Genomic DNA, 22549 nt, shown 5'->3' with positions numbered 1-22549 from the left:
TCTTTCTACTTAATTTTGAGCACTGACAAACTGGGCCACTTGGCAAATTTTGACGCCTCCTCTTCACTCCTCAGATGTGCTGACTCTTTGTTTCCCTAAATCGTGAGCCCGAGTTCCCTGTCTGCAGTTCAAAGATAAGGTCTGACTGAGGTCTGGAAGGAGTTTGTCTGAGCCCAGGATATGGGGAGACAGATGAACACTGGTGATTTCTCCTGTTGCCTTTGAGTTCATTCTGCATGGTCTTGGTGCAGCGAGGGAGAGAACTCTGGAGCAGAAATCAGAACTGGGGTCCAGCTCTGGACCAGACTTTTGCTGACATTGGGACCTCAACCCTTGAATTCATTTCCTCATCTCTCATATAGGGTAACTATCTGCCACCTTATAGAACTGAGAATATCACATAAGCTAATCTACATAAATGCTCTTAAGACTCAAAAAATGTATCTGTATGTGTATAATGTGCATGCAAAGTTATTTCAGTGCAGAAACACTTATAATTCTCTTTTAATATTAAATGCTTAATACTTGGTAACTTGTTAAATACTGAATTTAATCATTTGCTAGTTAAATACTTAATACTTAAACATTTTAATTGTTAAGTCTGTATTTTAAATTTGGTACTATGCTGACTGTCTGCTTAGCCAGCTATATTGCATCCTTTTTAAACGGCCCAATTCTATCCTTTTGTTCTGAACATCTATGATTAAAAATAATAATCATTACTAATACATAATGCTATTTTATTCCTTAAGAGCTTAAAGAAAACGTCTAAAAAAGCTGGAATTGATAGGGTTGTAAAACTCATTGACAGCTGAAATAAAATTACCTGCCTATCAAGCAAAAAAGAAAAAAAAAACCTAAGTGACTTAGGTTACCTTGCATATTTAGATGGTGAGAGAGTGAAATCTGCAAAGAGTTATGAATACTTTAAATAGAAAAAAAATTAGAGGAAATTAAAAATTCTTTAAATGGGACCAGATGCAGTTTTTAAAAAGAACAAAGCAGTTGAAATCCTGTGTTAAGACTAAAGTTCTCTCCCAAAATAAGCCCTCCCAAGCTGTAAGGGTATGCTAATAATAATAATTTAATTTAATAATTAAATCCAAGCGACCCTTCTTGCCTTCCTTAGACAAAGTGGGAAACAAATTACAACTCATTTTCAGAAAAATCTTCACAAAATCCTCTGCCAGCAGTGGAGAGGGGAGGCTGGCAGCTAAAAGCTCCGAGTCCTTTCCTGGGAAGGGAGGCTGAGGGCCAGGCCCCGGCCACCCTCAGGGGGACAGGGACGCCGGTCAGTAAGCCCCGAGTCCCATCCTTGGGGACGAGGCCTGCGGCCAGGCCGAGGCCCCACCGGCGCGGGCTGGGAGGTGCAGCGGGTCTAGGCGGCGGCGGCGCGTGGTCCCGGCTCTGGGCCCGGCCGGGCTGCAGGGCCGCAGTGGGGCGGGAAGGGTCAACAGGGCGAATACTTTCTCGGGAATCCACCCGCCCGGGCCAACTTCGGCAGATCTCCTCCCCCTCCTCGCAGCCCACTTTCTCCTCCCGCCCCCGCAAGTCGGAGCCCGCTGCTGCAGCGGGCCAACCCCCAGGCGACCCCCAAGTTGGGGGAAGGCTCGGGCGGTCCCCGCGGGCTGAGCTAGGGGACCCCCAGGGGGAGGGACGTCTGTGGGGAGGGGGGGGTCTCCGGGGGGAGGAGCCTCGGCGGGGAGGGGTCTAAAGGGGAGGAGAGGTCTCCGTTGGGGGGTTTCTGAGGGGGAAGGTATCAGCGGGGACGGGTCTCCGAGGGAGGGGGCCCCTGGGGACCAGGGAAGGCGGTCTCCAGAGGGAGGAGCCACGGTGGGGAGGGGTCTCCCCCCGCCGGGCCGGGGGCGGGGCCGGACGCGGTGGAGGTCGGCGGGGGTGTGTCCGAGGGGCCGGCGGGCAGCTGCAGGCTCGCGCTCCGCCGAGTCCCCGCGCGCGGTCGTCGTTTTCTCCCCGGAGTCACCCGAGCGGCGGCGGCGAGATGCGTGGCGGAGGCACTAAGCTGGCGCTCCTGGCCTCGCTGTTTTGGGTCTCCACGCAGGGCCAGCAAAGAGGTGAGCCCAGGTCGCGTCCCGGTTCCCCGGCAGGCGGGGCGGCTGCGGGACAAAGCCCCACGCCTGGCCGTGTCTCAGGTTGGTGCGCGCGTCCGCGTTCACCCCCGACAGGGGATCGGACGCGTGCGTTTCCCGCGCGGTCCCTGGTAAGGTCACCGGGTCGGGAGGGAGAGGGCTGGGGACGTACCGCGTCTTCTGCTTCTCCTTCCTCAGGCTCTAGGTCCCAGTGTCTGGCTTGGCGACCCCGAGCGCCGTTGGAGCGCAGCGCGGGTCCCGGTTCTTGGGGCTGCGGCGGGCGGGCGGGCGGGGAATGAATGGTAAAGGCGCCCGCCGAGTCGCGGTCTCTGTCAGGCGGAGGAAAGCGGGTCGTCTGCGGCCGGGAAAGGCCGGTCCCTGGGCCACCCGCGGCGGGTGGGCCAGCGAGGGCCGCGCGAGGAGGAGCGCGCCCTGAGCCAGCTGTCGGGGCGGGGGTGCTGGCTGGAGGGCTGCTTGCGGGGCTGAGTGCAGGCCCTTCTGTGTGCAGACCCCAAGTGGCCGAACTGGCCCTTCCCCGCGCATTGTAGACCGTGGTCACTCCGGGGTGAGGGAGCAGAGGGGACGAAGGGGTGACTTGGCATGCTGGCTGCACCGGCGGGCGCCCTGGCTCACGGGGCAGGGTTGGTGAAGAACAGACCCGAAGAACCCTCAAAGCTTCTGCCAGTGTCAGAGAGAAAGAGAAGCCCCCCCGCAAACCCCCCACCTTTCTCTTTCTGAGGACAACTCCATGCCCAGATCTGCCCGGAGGTTAAGTCTTCCCGGCTCCGCTTCTCCTTGGCTAGGCGGTCACAGATATTCATTGCAAGTGTCTTAATGCATGCAATACGTGACCACGGGCATGCTCCCACAAATACACGTTTCGTTAAACACCGGGGAAAGTATAGGTCAAAAGTGGGCAGGCGGAATGCGAAATACCCCCGTGGGAAAGATGGGTGTTTGGGCATCGTGCAGACTCTGCAGCTTTGAGACCGTGCTATTCTTTGGAGCATTGACAGTGGAAGCACTGGACCGGAGCTGGCAACACAACTTTGAATGGCTGGGCGTCTGCCCTGCGCGGGGCCGGGGCGGGGATACTGGGAATTTACATAGTTATCTAGGAAAGAAAGGAGCCTGCCTGTGGGAGAGAAGGCTTGGACTCTGAGCTGAACGTGTTCTTCTCGGGTTGCTGACAGTGAAAAGCCTTGGTTCCCACAGGGTGAAGGGAGAGCAGCGGACTCAGCTTTATTGTTCTAAGAAATTGAAAGTCCTAGACTGAGGAGATGCCCTGAATGTTTTTGGTGCCCCTCAGGGCTCAGCATTTGGCCTGGGCGGTTATGAATGGTGTTTGGAGAAAGTGGGACGGCGTGAGGCTTTCCTGCTTTAAGATGCGGCGGAAAACCACCCACAGCGGGGGACCTTTGAATCCTTCACACTGCCTTCCAGATCTGCAGTCCCCACCCCACCAACCATCACCCTTCCTAACTAGCATCTTTGAGGGAGTTTCGACTCTTTAAAATATAATTTTGTGCCCCCTGTATATAGTATGAATGACCAGTGAAATGGTACAATTTGGTCACAATATAATAATTAAATAATCTTGACCTGCATCAACAGTGAGTTAGCTACCTGGTGCTTATATTTTGGGGAACAATCATTGTCCTATAGCATTCAAATGTTTTAGGAATTCTTTATCATTTCACAGCCTCTGTGAGTTACTTCACATCTTACAATATGTGAGCCAATGGCTCAATTCCTTTGAGATTTGACCTGCTTAAAGTGAGCTTTCCTAAGTATGAAATGCCAGGTAGTATGTTTCTAACAATAATGTTGTGTAAAGTCCATAGCTGACAATTAGATGACAATTAGAATTATAGTTCCTTAACAGGGCAGCTCATCAACTTTTTTGTTTTAAACCGTTTTGTTTTTCTTAGGTAAAAATAGACAATTCCAAGTACAGAGGAAAAAAAATCTATGACTAGAGGAAACTTGCTTCGTTCTCATAAGTGACGTAGCATTCAAATTTAGCATGTTTGTGCTCCACAACAAAGTGGGTGCCTGAATGGCTTTCAAAGGTGTGTTTTTCTTTTCTGTAGCTGTAGTCCCCAAGTAAGGGCCAATAAAAAAAAATACTCATTTTAGCCGTTGGAAACAAGGCTATGTGTACTAAAAACATCACTGCCCACCTCCTACATATCCCAGACTTTGGCCCATTCCTTTTTTCTCTTCTGCTTTTCCAGACATTAAGTACAAAGCCTGCATCTGTAGTTAATATAGCAGGATGGAGAATTCAGATGCAACAAGGATATGAAATAAACACACGTGCTGTTCCGTAGTGTCTTGTGCCACTCCTGGGATCACACTGCTTGATAGGCCAGTATCATAAGAGGCTTATATGCCCACTTACTTTGGGGTGATCGCGTGAGACACTGTCCCATTTTAGAATGATATTTCATTCATAAACTTCAGTGAATTTTCATTATCCTCTACTGTAAGTTTCTATGGGGAAATGCCAAAATACACCTTTAAGCTTCGGGTGTTTTACTCTTTGGCTTCACCAGCTGTGGGAATTTGAGCATGTTACTTAACCTCTCTGTGCTTTAGTTTCACCATCTGTAAAAGGGAGTAATAATGGTACCTCCCTGGCGAGGCTGTTGATGAAAAGATGAAAGAATGCAAGAAAACTGCTTAGAGCAGTGCCTAATCCAGCGTCAACCCTCAGTAAGCATTATCTAAGCATTATTAGTACTATTCTGCGCAGAACTGTTGGGAGGCTCTCTTCCCAGCTATATTCTCTGGAATTTGGAGTCTGGGTTTGGAAGCAAGGAGTCTTGGGCTCAAATGTCAGACCTGTCACTTGGATGAGCCATGACATTGGTTAAGTTTCTCGGCATCTCTGGATGTCAGTCTTCTGGTTTGTGAAATGGAGAGGATTGATGTGATTCAATAACACAGAGGAGAATATGTGCCCAGGGTTGTGGGTGTCTGCGTCTTGGGCACGCAGTCCAGGATGGTGGTCTAACTGTCACGCCTGCCTTGCGGGCTCGCCATCTGTGACACGCCTCCGCTTTCAGTGCCCAGATTCACTTGGGTGTTAGGACTTGTTGATTCTACCTCCTGAAAACCTGCAGTCCGTCTCCCACTTTTTTGTCCCCACTGCTGACTAGGCTCAGGGATTGTTTGTCTTTCCCATGAAATATTGTGACGATTCTCCCACTGGGCCTCCACCCCCTCCACTGTCCTCAGCCCCTGCCACCACCATGATTCTTCTAGAAACACCACCCTGTGGGTTTGGACTAACGCCCCCCAAACCCCTCACTCCATAACACGCACACACAAAATGACACAGGAGACCATCACACTGGGCTCCACGGGGGAGGCCGGGACCCAGCTGGCCGCTACCTGGTCTAGCCCCCTGCCCCGGGCTTCCTGAGGACAGGGACTGTTTCATTCTTCTCTGGGTGTCCATGGCTCTGCAGTATTCCTGGCGGTTAATAGCCACTCATGTTGGTTGATCCACATTGAAATGAACATCTTTATTTGATGAATCAAGTCGTTTTAAAAAATAGTTTTGAATACGTAATCCATGCGCATAGTACCAAGTTCAAAAGATATCAAAGGGTATATAGAGAAAGGTTAAATCACCTTATTTTGACACAAATACTACATTTAGTTCCTTGAGTATCCTTCCTTAGATGTTTCTTCAAATAAGTCTTAAAAGCAAGCTGCTTCATAAAAACCTACTTCCTCCCTAATAGTATGAAGGAGGCACCAGTTATTTCCTGACAAAACAGGAAGCACCCTTCCCCTCTCCCCTGCCCTCCCTCCACACTACTTCTTCAGTGACCCTGCTGCAGGATGTTAAATGCACCACTTAATGAATCTATACGCTTATAAACTTTTCATCTTCCAACTTGTCGCCTTCAACAGACAGGTATTAGAGCCGTGTTTCCTAGATCTTTGGGAATTTAAAAATTAGATCGTTGATTGATTCCGTGACACTGCACTCCTTCTGAAAGTATTGTTTACCGTAGCATTGATAAGCTATTCCTGAAGCCGTAAATGGTTTTTAAAAATACATTTTAGATGATGTATGGTGTAGAGAGGTTAAGTTTGAGAATAATTCTATTAGCAGTTAAAGACAGTGTGTTATTTATCTTACCAAAAAGTGTGATTTATTATTGGAACGCCTGTGTCAGATGCAGAAAAACTTAACTTTTAAAAATAACATCTGATGGATAAAGTTAAGCCTGCACCTTAAAAACACAAGTTAAGTGGAGATAATCACTAAGAACTCTTGCTTTGAGACCTTAGTCGATGTTGTTAGTGATAGTCCCCTGAAATGTTTAGATGAACAAGTCAAACTCCAGTCTCCTAAGAAGAATGTATGCAATTTATTTACATGCTCGCAAATAATTCTTGTACTGGTTTTATTTCTAAAATGCTAATATGTGCCCATGGACAACTGAGTAGATAAATGCATTTCAAAGTTAATGAGAAGAAGGAAAACTCCCTTATCGGAGTAATTTAGTTAAGGTCGTGAACCTGGGCTCTGTTGGAACCTGTCTGCCAGGGGCTCTGTCAGCATAAACCACCACACTGTACTGGGCTCACTGCATCGTCATGTCCTTGATATGGAGGGTGACAGTCAGTGCCCAGAGTAACCAGTTCACAGCACAGACTCTTCCCACTCGAGTCTTTGTTTTCTCAATGCCGGATCCAGAGAGCTTTCCTTGGGGTAACTTGTTCCCAGTGATTTGGGGTCTTGCTCAGGGGCAGAAGACAGACAAAGGAGGCAGTGAGATTCCTAATTAGCCTGCTGGCTGAAATTCCTGCCTAGGTAAGCATTTACCTCCGAGGTTAATCCCCAAACGGGGGCATGGAAACACAGAAGACCCTGACTTCAGCCTGTGTGTGCATTGTTTTCCTTTTTTGATTCGACCATTGGAAGTTTAAATCGCGACATTCCTGAGCTTATCTTTGAAGCCTGATCTGCTGGCCCCCAGGCAGTGGGACTGTCTTGTGCAGAGAACCTCCTGTATCGCTGGTGGGAATGTCAGATGGAGACCAGCTAGCATTTATGGAAAGTGCCATCTTTTCCCATTCCCTAAAGTATTTCCTGCAGTTTGTTCCTTCGCCCCACAGTTTCCTGCCAGAACCTCAGGAAATTCTCCACGACAATAAAAAAGATGTTTAAGTTTAACAGATCAGGGGAGGATTTAGCTCAGTGGTAGAGTACGTTCTTAGCATGCCGGGGGTCCTGGGTTCAATCCCCAGTACCGCCATTAAAAGTAAGTAAATAAATAAACCTAATTACCTCTCCCCCCCACCAAAAAATATTAAGTTTAGCAGGTCATTTTTAAAAGAGGACATTTAGAAAGCGAGAAATCTCACACCACGATGCTGACTATTGTATACTTCACATTTAAATGTCTTCCAACCTTTGGGTAATGACAGAGTTTTATTCCTAAAAAGGGCTTTTCTTGTTATCTCTGGCCCAGCACATGAATTCTTTCCTGCTCCAATGGCTCCTTTCCCTTTTCTCCCAGTCCGTGGCATTCTTTTGGTCTCCTTGGTTTCATGTTCCTTTTCTTTCTTTTCTTTTTTTGTCTTCCCCTTCTCCAAATCATCCCTCGGAACTTCTGTTTCATTTTTTAAAAAGGTCCCTGATTTTTTTTTAAATCTTTGTTCCTCTTTATTCCACTGCAGATGATCACCAGCTGTCTAAGTGACTGTCACCGGCCACTTTTCAGAAGCCTCTGATGGCAGCATCCTGTCACTTAATCTGGTCCCACACCACAGTTACTCTGGTGCTGCTTAAGCTCTGTCTTCACGCTGTGCTCCTTGGCTTTACCCGTTTGCCACGGGTCTCCATACTCCCTCCAGACTCACAAAGTCAGATTCTGACTTTGAGCAGCAGGACTTGTTCACATGACTCCCTCACCCGTCTTGCATCCTCATTCCCTACCTAAAGCCTCACCCACCCCAGGACACACTTGTTACTGTGGCCTCTATCAACCATCCTGTTTCTGAACTTGTGTCGTGTTCCATGATCAGTCGAGTCCCCACCCAGCCAGAGCTGCCACCTGGTCCTCTTGTGGTTCCTGTAACCTGGCAGGGTGGCTCACGTGCAGAGTTCACCTGTGGCACCTGACTTACTCTGGTCCACCCTGTCGCTTGGGCTTTCCTGCTGCTTGCTACCATGGCAACCTGTCTATACCTCTGACTAGCCCATCATTTTGTTAGGATTTGTTACCTTGCCTGACTCCCCTTGAGGACAGAGATTTTTGTTCTTATTTCTAGTAACCAGCCCAACATCTGGCATTTTGTGTTGATTCTGTGCATATTGTTGGATGAATGAAGGAAAGTCCCAGTGCAGACAAGCGACAGAGGCTCTGAGGGAATCCAGTGGGTAGTAATGAGAGGTCCAGACAGACCGGTGGACAGGATTCAAGTAGTCACTAGTGAGAAGGCAGCGCGATGACGTCCTGGGGAGTGGTGGGCTGGGGTAGACAGGTACGAGCTCAGGAAGGCTGGGGACCCTAGCAGGTCCCCCAGGTAGGGTGCAGACATGGGGGACAAAGAAGAGTCCATCCAGGTAACCAGGTTGGGCAGAGGGTGGACAAGCAGTTTTGGGAACGAGGCCTTAGCTCTCATTCTAAACCAAAACACATGACCGGGGACAACCTAGTGGCAGAAACCTGAAGTTCAGATACTTTCCGTGCCCCCAGACAGGATCCAAATATGGAGAAAGAGGAGTCACGAAACCTGGTAATCAGCAGGGGCTGAAAGCTTGAAGGGATTCTTTGCCTGTTGGTTTTTCTATCTATCAGTTCAGTACAAAGAAAAAAAAAGGATTATGTTCTCATAGTTGAAATGATACTGACTGATAATGGATAAGACTTAAAACCTAGGTTATATTTAACAAAATCTCATTTCTAGATTTGGAGCCACTGACTTCTAGGTATCTCAGGCCAGCAACTTATTAGCTCACATCTTCAACAAGCATTGTTGAAGGATGTCCTGCACACTGGTGACCAGTGGTCCTGAGCCCCCGGAGCTGTAATCAAGCAGGCATGAGAAGTGCCCCAGGAGCCCTACCATGTGTGCCCATCAGTTCAGTTTCTGAGTGCCTCCACCAGCAATGTCGCGCCACAAGATGCTGTAAAATAGTGTCCCTATAGACAGAAAGAAAGTCTGATGAAACACCGCGTGTCTCCTGCATTTGGTTTCCTTTTGGTTTAAAGACTGTGATGTCAGAATACCCTGCTGGGCCTTGCCTTCAGTCTTGTTGGCATTTGTTAACTATCTCTTGTAGTTACATTTTTATATAAAGCAGAGTTTTTGTTTGAAGGACTCCACCTGCCTGCCTTCGGAGGACTTGGTTTAGGTGGGAGGGCAGCTGTTGCCCTCCAGGCATTTTGGGCTAAGCCGGCCTGGTCTTCTCAGGAATGGAACAAAGGCATACAGAATTTATGTCACAGATGGATTTTTGTTTGATAAAAATCACTTATTACTGAATGAAAGAATGGCCTATTCTCTTTAGAAATATGACCATAACGTCTTGCATGCCTTTAGTAGTTTCCAACTTTGTTGGTCTCATTTTAATTATTATAATGGACTAAGTTAAGATGGACTCTGTTTTCTGTGATCAAATGTTCCCTGAAAATTTGTGCATAAGACAGTTTTCTGCAAATGAAAAAATTTCAAATTCAATATTAAAATAATGCCGAAGTAGTATGGAGGGATCTGCTAGTTTATATTTCTGGACTCTCTTTTCTTCCACTGATCCTGATCCTTGTGTCTGTCGCTGCGCTAACACCTCACTGCCTGGATTCCTTCAGCGTTGTAATAAGCTTTGAAATAGGCCGTTCCACATCGTTCACGTTTTCTAAATTGCTTTGACCGTTCTAGGTCCTTTGCATTTCCATTAGTATCAGCTTACCAATTTCTACCAAAAAACCAGCCAGGATTTTGATAGGAATTAGATTGAATCTGCAGATCAATTGAGGGGAAGTGCTGTCTAACAATATTGAGTCTCTGTGTTTATGAATAAGAAATATATCTTCATTCATTTAGATACTATTTAATTTCAGCCAGAAATGTTTTATAATTTTCAGTGTATTGCTCTTGAATTTCTTTTGTTAAATTTTTTCTGAGGTATTTTTTTTTAATTGAAATATAGTCAGTTTACAATGTGTCAGTTTCTGGTGTACAGCATTATGTTTCAGTCATACATATACATATATTCGATTCCTTTTCATATTCTTTTTTCATTGTAGGCTACCACAAGATATTGACTATAGTTCTCTGTGCTATACAGAAGAAACTTGTTGTTTATCTGTTTTATATATAGCAGTTAGTATCTGCAAATCTAGAACTCCCAGTTTATTCCTTCCTACCCTTTTTACCCCCTGGTATCCATATGTGTGTTTTCTATGTCTGTGAGTCTGTTTCTGTTTTGTAGATAAGTTCATTAGTGTTTTCTTTTTTCTTTTTATAGATTTCACAAATGAGTGATATCATATGGTATTTTTCTTTCTCTTTCTGGCTTACTTAGAATGACAATCTCCAGGTACATCCAGGTTACTGCAAATGGCATTATTTTAGTCTTTTTTAAGGCTGAGTAGTATTCTATTTTATAAATATACTACAGCTTCTTTTTAAGTATTTTATTCTTTTTTTTGGAAAAAAAAAAAAAAAGCCTGGGATGGAAAGCTGATCTCATTCTTACTTGATGCCCATGGGTCCAGGATGCCCCTGTCAGGTGTTCGGCTGGTCCAGCTGTCTGTAGCCTGCCCCTGCTAGGATGCCACCCTTGGCCAGTCGAGCTGTGGGCTTTTCCTACTTCCACATTTGTTTTCTACTGAGTTACAACTTTGTTGACATCACTGGGAGTGTGTTCCACTCTCCACTCCAAATCCAGTCAGCCGTTGTCCGCCTTTTTTTCCCGCAGGCTCACCTTGCCTTGGCGAGCAAGGGTGAGTGTGGAGCAGACCCAGGCAGAAAGCTGCTCTCTCTTCTACAGTCTGACCTCAAACCCTAGCGGCCTTTCATGAAGAAGAGCTCCCCAACTGGTTGTTTGTTGGTTGATTTTCAGAGTCCCGAAATCATTGTTTTTGAAAATTTTGTTCCGTTGTCATAGCTGTTTCTTTCGGAGGAGGATTTGTCAATCTCTTTACTTGCTGTGGCCAGAAGTGCCCTCTAAAATATTTTCACTTACATCGATATCTTGACTACCATGCAGCTCGCTAATGAGATTCTATTTCTGTTGTTCATCATGCCATTAACAATCTACTAATTTTACTAAAAGCCCATTTCTGATATTTTCCTTGATAATTTGCAAAGGGAGAGAGACAGATAACAGAACACTGTTGTGGGTGCCTCCAGCCTGGACAGGCTTCCTGATTGGAGAACCAGCTGACACCCCTCAGAAGGCACGTCATCACCGATTTTAATCCCAGCCACATGTGGGTAGTTTAACCTCAGTAACACACACACGTGCACACACACGATACCACACGAAGCCACAGTCTTTACATTGAAGTTTCTTAAAGCTAACTGCAGATATTGTGCTAGTTACCATTTATGTTTAATGGATGCTCATCTTGGGTCAAGCCTGAGTTTAGATCCTCACTTTGCACACTTGTCATCACACTCCAGCGGAGGACGACTCTCTGGGAATTACAACCCCCAGGAGGGAACAATCACCCTGCTCACAGAAGTGCTGGATTGGCAGGTGGGGACCCCAGTCTCAGAGGATGAAAGAAGGGCAGACACCCTTCTGTAAACAGGTTAGGATCCTAAACTTGTCAACTTCCCCAGGGTGGACGCCGGAGGACTGGAGAATCAGGCGGGGTGAAGGGGAGGCCTGTGCCGAGGTGCTGGCCCGAGGGGGAGGGGCAAGGAGGGGAAGCACAGCTTAGAACTAAAACTGAGAAAACACACTGTCCACAGTCCATCGGTAAAGATTTGCACTTTGCTCAAAGTGGGAAACCTGTATGTGAATCCAACTAGGGTGTGCAGTAAGGACAGGCCGTTTGGTTTTTATGGGTTTGTTTTAAAAGAAAATGTATTAAAGAAGCTGTACGTAAATGTGGCATGTTTGAGAGTCACCTCTTTGTGTGGCCCAGGCTAGGTTCTGATTTCTTCATTACTGATGTATGGAAATAGACTAAATTTTCCCTGACTGTATTATCATCATGAAAATACAGGGAAGAATTTAGAAAACGAAAGAAAAATAGTATTAGAAATCTTATTTGAATAAGACGAGGTGGAGGGAGGACCTCAAGGCACCGCTGTGGTGATGCTGCCCCTCCGGCCCTCCTCTCCCGCTGTGCAAAGCCCTCCCCAGGCCTCTGAGGAAAGGCAGCGGGTCGGGATACCAGCACTGCTGGGGCTGAACGGGCTGGAAGGGCTGGTTCTCTGTCAGCACCAGGCAGCGCTAAGAAAACAGCCTCCTTTCAGTGTTAGCGCCATCGAAGCGTTCTACTGCCTCTTTGACAGCATCCTTGTCAGCGTGGGTGAGGCAGTCTGGAGGCAGCATCACGCGGGGGAAACGGGCTGAGGAAGCAACCTGCCAGTTCACTTTAACAGGTTTCCTGGTTGATGCATGGTAACCTCCTTCCTACGTTGTGTCTTTAATTTTGGAGGCCTTGATGCTTTTTCCCTCTTGACAGTGAGTTAATCCATTTGCTTTAACTGAAGCCCTGCGTCCTCTCTAAGAATAGTTGCCAAAGGTCTCCAAGACGTGACTGCAGGACGAGGAGTCTGGAGTTCTGGTTAAATAGTGACAGAAAACTCTGGGGGAGGTGTGATCTTACTAATCAGTCTGATGAACTTTGTGCCGGGGCTCCACTGCTTTGGCGGCTCCCAGAGTGTTAGACCTGGAAAAAACCCAAGAGATCATTTAATCTTTTTTTAAATTCTTATTTTTTATTGACGTGTAGTCAATATACAATGCTAGTTTCAGGTGTACAGCAAAGTGATTGAGTTATACATATACATCCATATATGTATATATTTTTTCAGTTTCTTTTCCATTACGGCTTATTACGAGAAATTGAATTTTTGACCTCAAAGCAGCTGCCCCAGGGAGATATTTAAGCATGAAGGAGCTCAGCCCCAGCCCAGCCCTGTAGAATCAGAACCTGTACTTGTAACAAGATCTCTAGGTGATTTGATAGAAGCCTGAGAAGCCCTGCTGGAATTCCCACTCTCTCTTTGCCCAGTTGAGTGCTGGCTGACTTTGGAATATCTCGTGCATAGTTAAATTATAATGATCGAATTTGTGGATGCAAACGGTCATCTTCCATCTTTATCGGTAAGTCATTATTAATTCAGCCCTAGATCACATTAACTTTTCTGGCAGCGCTGTTTCATGTGGTGTGTACCTCTCACAAGGAACTAGAGCATCTTTTCCACCTTCGCCCAGATTATGCTGTGGCTGCAGGTGGCTTGGGGCCGCATGGGAAGGTTCTGCACCTATCCCTATAAAACTTACCCTGGTTTTATTTTGGCCGCTGTTGAGATTCCATTACTTCCACAACCCAGTGATTTCACTTCCCCCACATGTGATGTCTTGTCAAGTCATTATCTACAGGGGAATTAATAATAGTGAACAAGGAAGTGCCAGGTGCATGGGGTGGGAAGCCCAAGTCTCTGTCCTCAACTCAGCATACTTTATGTTGTTTCATAAGGACAGCAGACTGTTGTGACAGAGGGAAAACTAGGCGTCTGCAGTCTGATGGAGGCCAAAAGAGGAGAGGTTTAAGGAAGAGAAAGGTCATTGTTTACAAAAGCTACCATGAGGTCAAGTCAGCTGAAGCTGCTTGTTGGATTTGGCAACATGGAGGTTGTGAGACCTTGAGAAGGGCATGTTCAGTGACTCAGAGGAGGAGGATGCCAGCTGGAGTTCCGTGAAGGCCAGTGTGAGGCAAGGAACTGGGGACAGTGACCGAAATTCTTATATACATCCTTGATTTACTAACAGCTTTTGAAAAAAGTAGAAAAACTATCACATCCAATGTACGCATCTGTATAAAGAAGCCGCCCAGTCTTAGGAAAAAGACAATGGCACCAGGGACTCAGAAAATACAGTGTTATCCATCCCATTGACAGTGGTACCAAGATAGCTCAACCCTGTGGACTTGTGATCGGAGCACTTGCTCTAGTTGTCAGATACATTTGTCTAGTGTTGGCCTGTGGGGTGGAGGGGATGGCAGCTGCTTGCCTTGTTTGTCAGCTGTCCTTCTAGCTATGATCTGGAATAAAAGGAGCTGCAGTCGGGTGGATCCAGCCCCCTCACGGTCATTGTTCTAGTTAGAGGTGGTGACGCATTGCGTGTCTCGAACACTGAATGATTTGATCAGAGGTACGTGGGCTTCTGAGGACAGCTCTCAACTGAAGTTTTCACTGGGCACATCCAGAACCAGTTACAGAAGTTTAAGAGCTAGTGTAGAATGAAAATGCGGGGCCCCTTGTTTAAATTATGAAAAATTTCAGGACGGTTTCAACAGAGCTTTAAACCAAGGGTGACAGCACGGGTCACACACTCATGAAGCGGCCCTGGGCACGGTCCTAAGCAGGACGCCGGAGCTTTAAAGGATAAGCAGTTGACATCTGTATAATAGAGCCCAGAAGTGGCAAGAGAAGGGGGGAGAAGAAACTAAGACCTTGAAGGATTGTAGGAAAGTTGATGGTTTTTGGAAGTGTTCGGCTGGTTAGAAAATGTTGAATTAATTGATGTGTTTAGAGATTTAAACCAATGATACAAACATTGCAAACATGGTAAATGATACAAACAAAATACAATATAACTGTTTTCTCGTTCAACAGGGCTGTCAGTGTTCAACTTAAAGGCTGCGCGTACGTTCTGATTTCCCTTTGAGCTGTGTTCACTCCTCTAAGAGCTTGGAAGGAGGGGCAGTGCGTTTCCAGAGCAACGGGTGTGATATGAGATTTAAAATATTTATGAGTGTTGGGGTGCTTTTGTGCCTTGCCTGTGCGCAATAGTGATTTCGATCAGGTAGAACTTCTTCATTGTTGCCCTTTAATTTAAATTTTGTGGCAACAAAAGAGAAAAACTTCATGATGAATGAATTGTAGCTGTTGTCCCTGCAGCTAAGCGTGCTGTTTAGTGCCATCGGATGTGAGCAATGAGGGGGCTTTGTGGGAGGGGGAGGCTGTCCTGATAAGGTGCTGTTTTCTACAGACAGTGTTGCTTGTTTATCTTACAGTGAAATCCTCTGTCTGTGTCAAGGACACCCGGAGCCCATTGCTATGGAAATGGAACTCTGGCAAAATCCTTCCAAGGCCTTTTGCCGTCTCTGGGTTTTTTAAGATAACCTTCTCTTCATCTTCCCACGTGAGAAAAAAAGTCAAGGGTGTTAAATGCCAAGCCCCCAGGAGCTGGGGCTTGGCTTCTCCCACAGGTTTGTGTGGGGTCTTTCTCTCCTCCCCAACTTTTAAAAATTTTTTTTAAAAATTGAAGTGTAGGTGATTACAATAGTTTCAGGTATAAAGCAAAGGGATTCAGTTATACATAGACATACATATATGTATGTGTATATATATGTATGAAATATGTACATATATTTTAAGTTCTTTTCCATTTCAGCTCACTATAGGAAATTGAATATAGTTCCCTGTGCTATACAATAAGTCCTTGTTGTTTATCTGTTTTATATATAGTAGTGTGTATCTATTAATCCCAAACTCCTAAACTAGCCCTCCCTACCCTCTCCTTCCCCCTGGCAAACACAGTTTGTTTTCTATGTCTGTGGGTCTATTTCTGGTTTGTAAATAAAATGTGTTTTGTTTTTTTTTTTAGATTCCACATATAAGCAGCATCATATGATATTTGTCTTTCTCTGTCCAGCTTACTTCACTTGATAATCTGTAGGTCCATCCATGTTGCTGCAAATGGCATTATTTCATTCCTTTTTATGGCTGAGTAATATTCCATTATATATTTTATATATATAATGCTGGATTGCTGGATCATATTTTTCTACTGTGCTGAAAAGGGTCTTGGAATCTCTCCTCAAAAAACTAAAAATAGACTTACCATATGATCCAGAAATCCCACTCCTGGGCATGTATCAAGAGAAAACTCTAATTTAAAAAGATACATGCACTCCAATGTTCATAGCAGCACTGTTTACATAAGCCAAGACATGGAAGCAACCTAACTGTCCATCGACAGATGACTGGATAAATAAGTTGTAGTGTATATATACAATGGAATACTACTCAGCCATAAAAAGAAATGAAACAATGCCATTTGCAGCAACACAGATGGACCTAGAGATGATCATACTAAGTGACGTAAGTCAGACAGAGAAAGATAAATACCATATATCACTTATATGTGGAATCTAAAAAAATGACACAAATGAACTTGTTTACAAACCAGAAACAGACTCACAGATGTAGGAGACAAACTTATGGGTACCAAAGGGGAAAGGTTGCAGGGAGGGCTAAATTAAGTAGCAGATACAAACTACTATATATAAAGTAGATAAATAACAAGGTCCTACTATGTAACACAGGGAACTATATTCAATAGCTTATAATAAACCTATAGTGAAAAAGAATATATATGTATTACGTATAACTGAACACGTTGCTGTATACTGTAAACTAACACAACATTGTAAATACATTTTCTCAAGTTAGAAACTTAATTCCCTTTTTTTTCAGATTTCTCCCTGGATCGAATCAGTTGCTTTGACTGCTTTTCCAAACAAAACACCCCCTGACACCAGAAGCCACTTTCCCTTTTCAGTCACGTGAAATATCCGTAATCCTTTATTTCACACTGGGATAAAAAAAAAATGATCTGAATGTATTTTCCCAGATTCTTTCACTTAGAATTGCAAATCATTTTCTTTTCAGACTATCACAGTGACTCTGAGTATGGATTAGGCAAATAGAACATTTTATAGAACTCAGAAATGCTTTTTTTCCAAAAAAGAAAAAAAAAAACCCCGTTAGAAAAAACTCACGCTTCTCTGACACACAAAATGGATGAAGGCCACGAGCCCTTGGTCCCAAATCATTTGAGAAATATGAATTAAAAAGTTGTTACAATGGGGGCTAGTCAGCATTTTAGATCTCCTATTTTTAACATAGTGAAAATATTTTTTGTTGGGAAAAAAACCCAGAAACCTTTAAAAATGAATTCTTCAACCACCTGGAAGCCTCTCAGCTGAAAACAGTAGTAACTATAGGTAGTAACATCATCTGTCCTTAGCTTCGTGGCAATTTGTCTGCTAATATTAATAAGGGATCTTCCAGGAGTTTATTAAAATGGTCCTGAAATGCACTTAAGATGGCCAAGTGGACCCAGACTGTGAAGAAAGGGGAAAAAAAAACACATACTACTGGTAGTGAGAAGGAATTTATTTCATGCTCGATGGAGTTTGGCATTGTGAAGTCTTTAGCTACTGGTGAAAGATAGGGCTGGAAAAATGATTCCATTGTGTGTCCTGAATGGGGGCAAAAGTACGGATCCCAGGAACACTAACTAAAGTGAATAATGTCTCTCAGCAAAAACGTATAGTCGTCTAATACGTAAAGTGCACGGCGGAGTGATGGGTGCCTCCCGCTACAGTCTTCATCCTGACTTTGATTTTTGCTCTTGGGAGCTTCTTGATCCCAATGCCCCTTTTTCACCCTTTGAGTTCCTCCTTCTCCTGAGACTTGCAGCCCACATTAGTTTCCTCTCATTGTAGTATTTCAGCCGTCTTTGAAATGATTCAGCAACCTGAGGAGCTTTTAAAAAATCGTTTTGAAGCTTGCTGCCTTCAGTACGCATTTCCATCTTGCTTGCATCTTCCAGCAGGTGTTCTCATGTCCAATGAGGAATTATAACTATCCCAAAGCTATCAAGGGAGAGCAAATGTAATAGGTAAGGAATACTTTTTCGTGAACAGCTTTTTGTCCCCCCAAATATGAGCTTATCTAAGAGAAGAAGGATTTTTAGTGAAAGGTAAGGATATATTTTGAAATTAATGAGTTAAAGGTGTTTCTATACAACCATTAATGAAGGAATTTATCTTTCTTTTTATTAAAAATGTCTTTTAAAACAAACCTGTGTTTACCGAGGGGAAAGAAGGAGAGATAAATTGGGAGTTAGGGATTTGTGGATACTAACTACTACATATAAAATAGATAAACAACAGGGTCCTACTGTACAGCACAGGGAACTGTATTCAATACCTGGTAATAGCCTATAATGAAAAAGAATATGAAAAAGAATACACATATATACACAAAATATACACATTTATATATACATATTTTTGCATATATAATAATGTCTTTAGAATACCAGCAAAATCAGGAAGTACAGAAGTTCTTTAAAACCCATCTAGTGTAAGAACTGCCTGTGCTGATTTCTGCAATTGAGATACTATCGTTATGTTGATGTTCACAAGGTTTGAACTACTTTTTTCTCTGTGACTCAGAGCGGAGGCTCCTGAGTGCAGAGGCAGATCCCCCCCTGCCCCCCCGCCCCCTCGACCCCCCACTTCCCCCATAACTCAAGTCCCTTGCAGGTCGGGGTAGGGGGAGCCCTGGGCAGGAAGTGGGCAGTTCTCTTGATGCCCAGCAACTGGAGGGAGAGAAAAAAGAGACGGTGGGAACATTTTTAAGTTAACTGGTAAAGTATTTGTTGATAGAGAAACGCATTGTTAAATTAGTTCCTGTGACCTCTTTTCTTCTCCTCGCTTGGCTAGTCTGCGAGGAGGCAAGGGGTCAAGTTGATTGTACTGCAAATCTAAATGCATGTACATGGTACAGAGCCAGGAAAACGCCATTTCAGCTATCTGGATATCACACCACAGTTTAAAACCACATCGGGTTTTAAATTATTAGCTCATAAGATACATTAGAACCAGGTTGCTAGAATATTATGGTCATAAAGGAGGGAGGAATTTAATATTTACCCCAGTACCAAACAGAATGAATATCAGGTCCTCCGCCTCGAGAACTGCACATCACTTTAGGAACTAGATCATGACATAAAGTGTAAGTGTCTAACTTCTGGTTGATAAAAAGAGTAATTTGGGGGGTGGCAAACTTAAAGATGCATCTGTTTCTTCATAAAACCTCTTAAATTAAAGCAGAAATCTCTTTAAAAGAATATCATAAAAATGACCAACTTTAGGTTAAAAATGAAGAATGGGTAATATGTTAAACCCAGTACATAATGTATGTCTGTGTCATGCTTTAAAATTAGGAGTAATGCTCTAAGAATACGATGCTCAATAACTGGTTTCTACTCAGAGGCTGAGGGTGTATTGATTTGAATAGAGTCATTCTCCCAGGATAGAACCACTAATAGGTAGCTGGTGTATGTGGAAAGTCTTTGGAAGACTACCTAATAAGTTATTTTTTTTAACAGATGCTTGGTGAGTTTTTTTTAAGTGCAGCAACTCTTACAAAAATAACAACTTTACCTTATAACATAAAGTATTAAAATATATTTAATAGAAGAGATAGAAAAATAGAATTGGATAGATATTTTAATAGAAAAATATAATTAAAGTATGCATAATGAAAATATTAAGTAGTACCTAAAGTATAAAAATTAAAGTCATGAATTCCTTCTAGATGACTAAAATTATATTGTGCTTTTTCACCTTTCACTGGAAAAGAAATATTTCAGAAATAATACTGATGCTATATTCTTTACGAAGAAAAGTTTATCTTCTGTGATCTTTGAATCAAGTTCTGGCGAATTGGAGGAGCCGTGCTTGGCTGAGACCCCCTCCTCTGAATACTCTCTCATTTCACAGTGTCGATTCATGCAGAATGCCCCTTTTACATCATGTACACCATCCTTTCCAGAACTTTGTAGAATCTTCAATGCTATTATCCTCTTTTACCAAGATAAAGTCAACTCTGTAAAGAACCTAATGGGGCTGTTTTTCTCACAGTCATCCAAAGGTGGTTTTCTGAACAGTTTGGACCAGCTGCTTAAAGATAAAAATCACTGGAGACAAAGAGACTATAGAAAAGCAGAGATTAATACTGAGTTGAAGAAACTTTTGAAAACTGGATCTTTATGTTGTAAAGTTTTGCTCAGCAAAGAAAACAGGCAGTAAAGGAAGTGAAGAGAGGAAAGTCCTAGAAAAGATGCAGTAAGTGCAAACGGAGGCACCTGGGCGCAGGACGGGGTCCTAAGTGAAATGTGCTTGTGTTTTGCTGGCGAATATGTGCTTTGGATCATTTGAAACTTGTCTTAAAAATCTTTTCCCAACGTGAAATTTTCAATCAGAAATGTGAAAAAGAACTGTACAGTGAACATCTGTGCTCTCACCTAGATCCTGCAGTGAGCAAATCCTCTTCTGTCTTCCTCACCTGTCCCGTCTCTGCCCATCAATACAGCTTGTTTCTCATGTATTTCAAAATGAGTTTAAGACCTAAGTACACCTCACTCCTAAACTGTTCAGCATTTACATCAGTATTTTTATAAACTCTCTTTTTTTAATTTTTGAGGTATAATCAACATACAGTGGAATACACAAATCTACCCCAACCTTATGCATTTTGTGATTTTTCACACCTGTGCAATCCAAACCTTTATCAGGATATAGAATGTAGTCCAACCCCAACAAGTTCCCTCGGATCTTTTCACAGTCAGCCCCCACCTTCTGCAACCACTGTTCAGAGTTTCTCCCATAGGTGAGTTTTGCTTCTCCTAGAATTTCATGTAAATGAAACTGCCTTATATATTGCTTTTCTGTAGGGCTTCCTTCACTCCACAGATAGACTTAGCATCTTTCTTTTTCTTTTTTCAAATTGAAGTATAGTTGATTTACAATGTTTCAGCTGTACAGCAAACTGATTCAGTTACATACATATATGTGTGTATATATGTATAATATATATTCTTTTTTAGATTCTTTTCTATTATAGGTTATTACAAGATATTGAATATAGTCCCCTGTGCTATACAAAAGAAACTTGTTGTTTCCCTTTTGTATGTAATAGTGTGTATCTGATAATCCCAAACTCCTAATTTATCCCTCCCCACCTTTCCCTTTGGTAACCGTAAGTTTGTCATCTCTTTCTGGTCCACCTGTGAAGTGAGCTGAAGTAATCTGACCTTTTGATTTCAAGTGGCTGAGCTGATCTGGTGACTTTTGACTTTCAGGCCTGTTTCCTGCCATTCTCAACCTTGCCAGCAATGCTCACATCAGCACCAATGCGACCTGCGGGGAGAAGGGGCCGGAGACATTCTGCAAGCTGGTGGAGCACGTGCCCGGGCGGGCTATGCGCAATGCCCAGTGCCGAGTCTGCGACAGCCACAGCGCCAACCCCAAAGGCAAGTGGCACCCCACCCCCAATTCTGCAGCACCCGTGGGAATGTACAACTTTGGAAATAATTCCTGGAGACTTTGGTTAGGAAGCCAGGAACACGTGTGTTCTCCACCGCAGTTCATTCCCACTACAGTTACAGTTTCAAAGTTAAAAAACTCAAGCTGGAAGCTGAAAGGAGTGCATGTTTTTGTTTTCTTTCAACAGAACGTCATCCAATATCGAACGCCATCGATGGCACCAATAACTGGTGGCAAAGTCCCAGTATTCAGAATGGGAGAGAATACCACTGGGTCACCATCACGCTGGACTTGAGACAGGTGGGTCAGGCTGGGACCGTTGAGGAAGGTCTGTGGGTTGCTGAGTTGTAGTCTGATGAGCTTTGGGAAAGTCTGCTTGTTTCTTAACACGTGTACATTCTGGTCTCACTGCTTTTCCACCGGTAGAAGCTGTCCAGGGTATCACTTCTCGTCACGTTCATCATGCCCAGGTGTCGCTGGGAAGATGAGTGGCATTGTTTCCGTGTGGTCTGATGTTCCTAGAAGCTGTGTTGGATCACCCGTCAGATGGATGGTCGGATGGTTTCATTATGGTTCTGTTTACACGTTCCTTTATGCCCTCTCTTTCCTATGAACCAAATTCAGCTCTAAAGACTTGATTAAATTCCAGTTAAACATTTTTGGCCAGAGCATACCGTTGGTGATCCCAGCTACTTCTCTTGCACCCAGAGCTGGTTGTCCCATGTGGAGTGAGGCTGTACTTGAATCCTGCATAGATATTGACCACAGGCTGTCTCCCTTTCCTCCCACATCTCATCCATTTCCGGGGTCTCACTGACACTTGGATCTGCAGTGTGGTTACACCTTCTGATGACTTCTTTCTGTCATCAGAGCTTGTGCATTTCCCTGTCGGGCCAGCCACTCAGCAGCTGCTGGTTGATTTCTAGATGATCTACCCTATGAGAGCAGGGACCGCGGCTGACTGCTTCCTCCTCCCTTTCATTTCCCTGTTGATGTTTATGGAGGCTTGTCTGGCCCCCAGGCATCAGCAGAGTGGAGGGACCGAGTGAGTAACTGCAGTGGGAATCTCTGCTTTATTTTCACATCCCCCTCCTCTTTTTGGTTCACAGCCTGATT

The 22549-nt window shown here is 44.2% G+C and overlaps 1 protein-coding gene across 3 annotated transcripts in view; it reads left to right on the top strand.

Annotated features, from left to right (window-relative positions):
- The window catches only part of LAMA1 (laminin subunit alpha 1), a 145531-nt gene that overhangs the window by 18845 nt on the left and 104137 nt on the right, over positions 1–22549 (top strand). For 2 of the 3 annotated variants that reach the window (XM_031439158.2, XM_031439157.2), the window contains exons 1-3: positions 1912–2072; positions 21250–21420; positions 21621–21733. In XM_031439158.2, the coding sequence (XP_031295018.2) occupies positions 2000–2072; positions 21250–21420; positions 21621–21733 (357 nt within the window). In that variant the 5' untranslated portion in view covers positions 1912–1999. Of the gene's footprint in view, positions 1–1911; positions 2073–21249; positions 21421–21620; positions 21734–22549 lie in introns of those variants that run through there. The other variant, XM_064481602.1, reaches the window with a different exon arrangement.

The sequence above is a fragment of the Camelus dromedarius genome, chromosome 32, assembly GCF_036321535.1.
Source record: "Camelus dromedarius isolate mCamDro1 chromosome 32, mCamDro1.pat, whole genome shotgun sequence".
NCBI classification, from domain to species: Eukaryota; Metazoa; Chordata; class Mammalia; order Artiodactyla; family Camelidae; genus Camelus; species Camelus dromedarius.
This window is presented reverse-complemented; position numbering and strand designations above follow the sequence as displayed.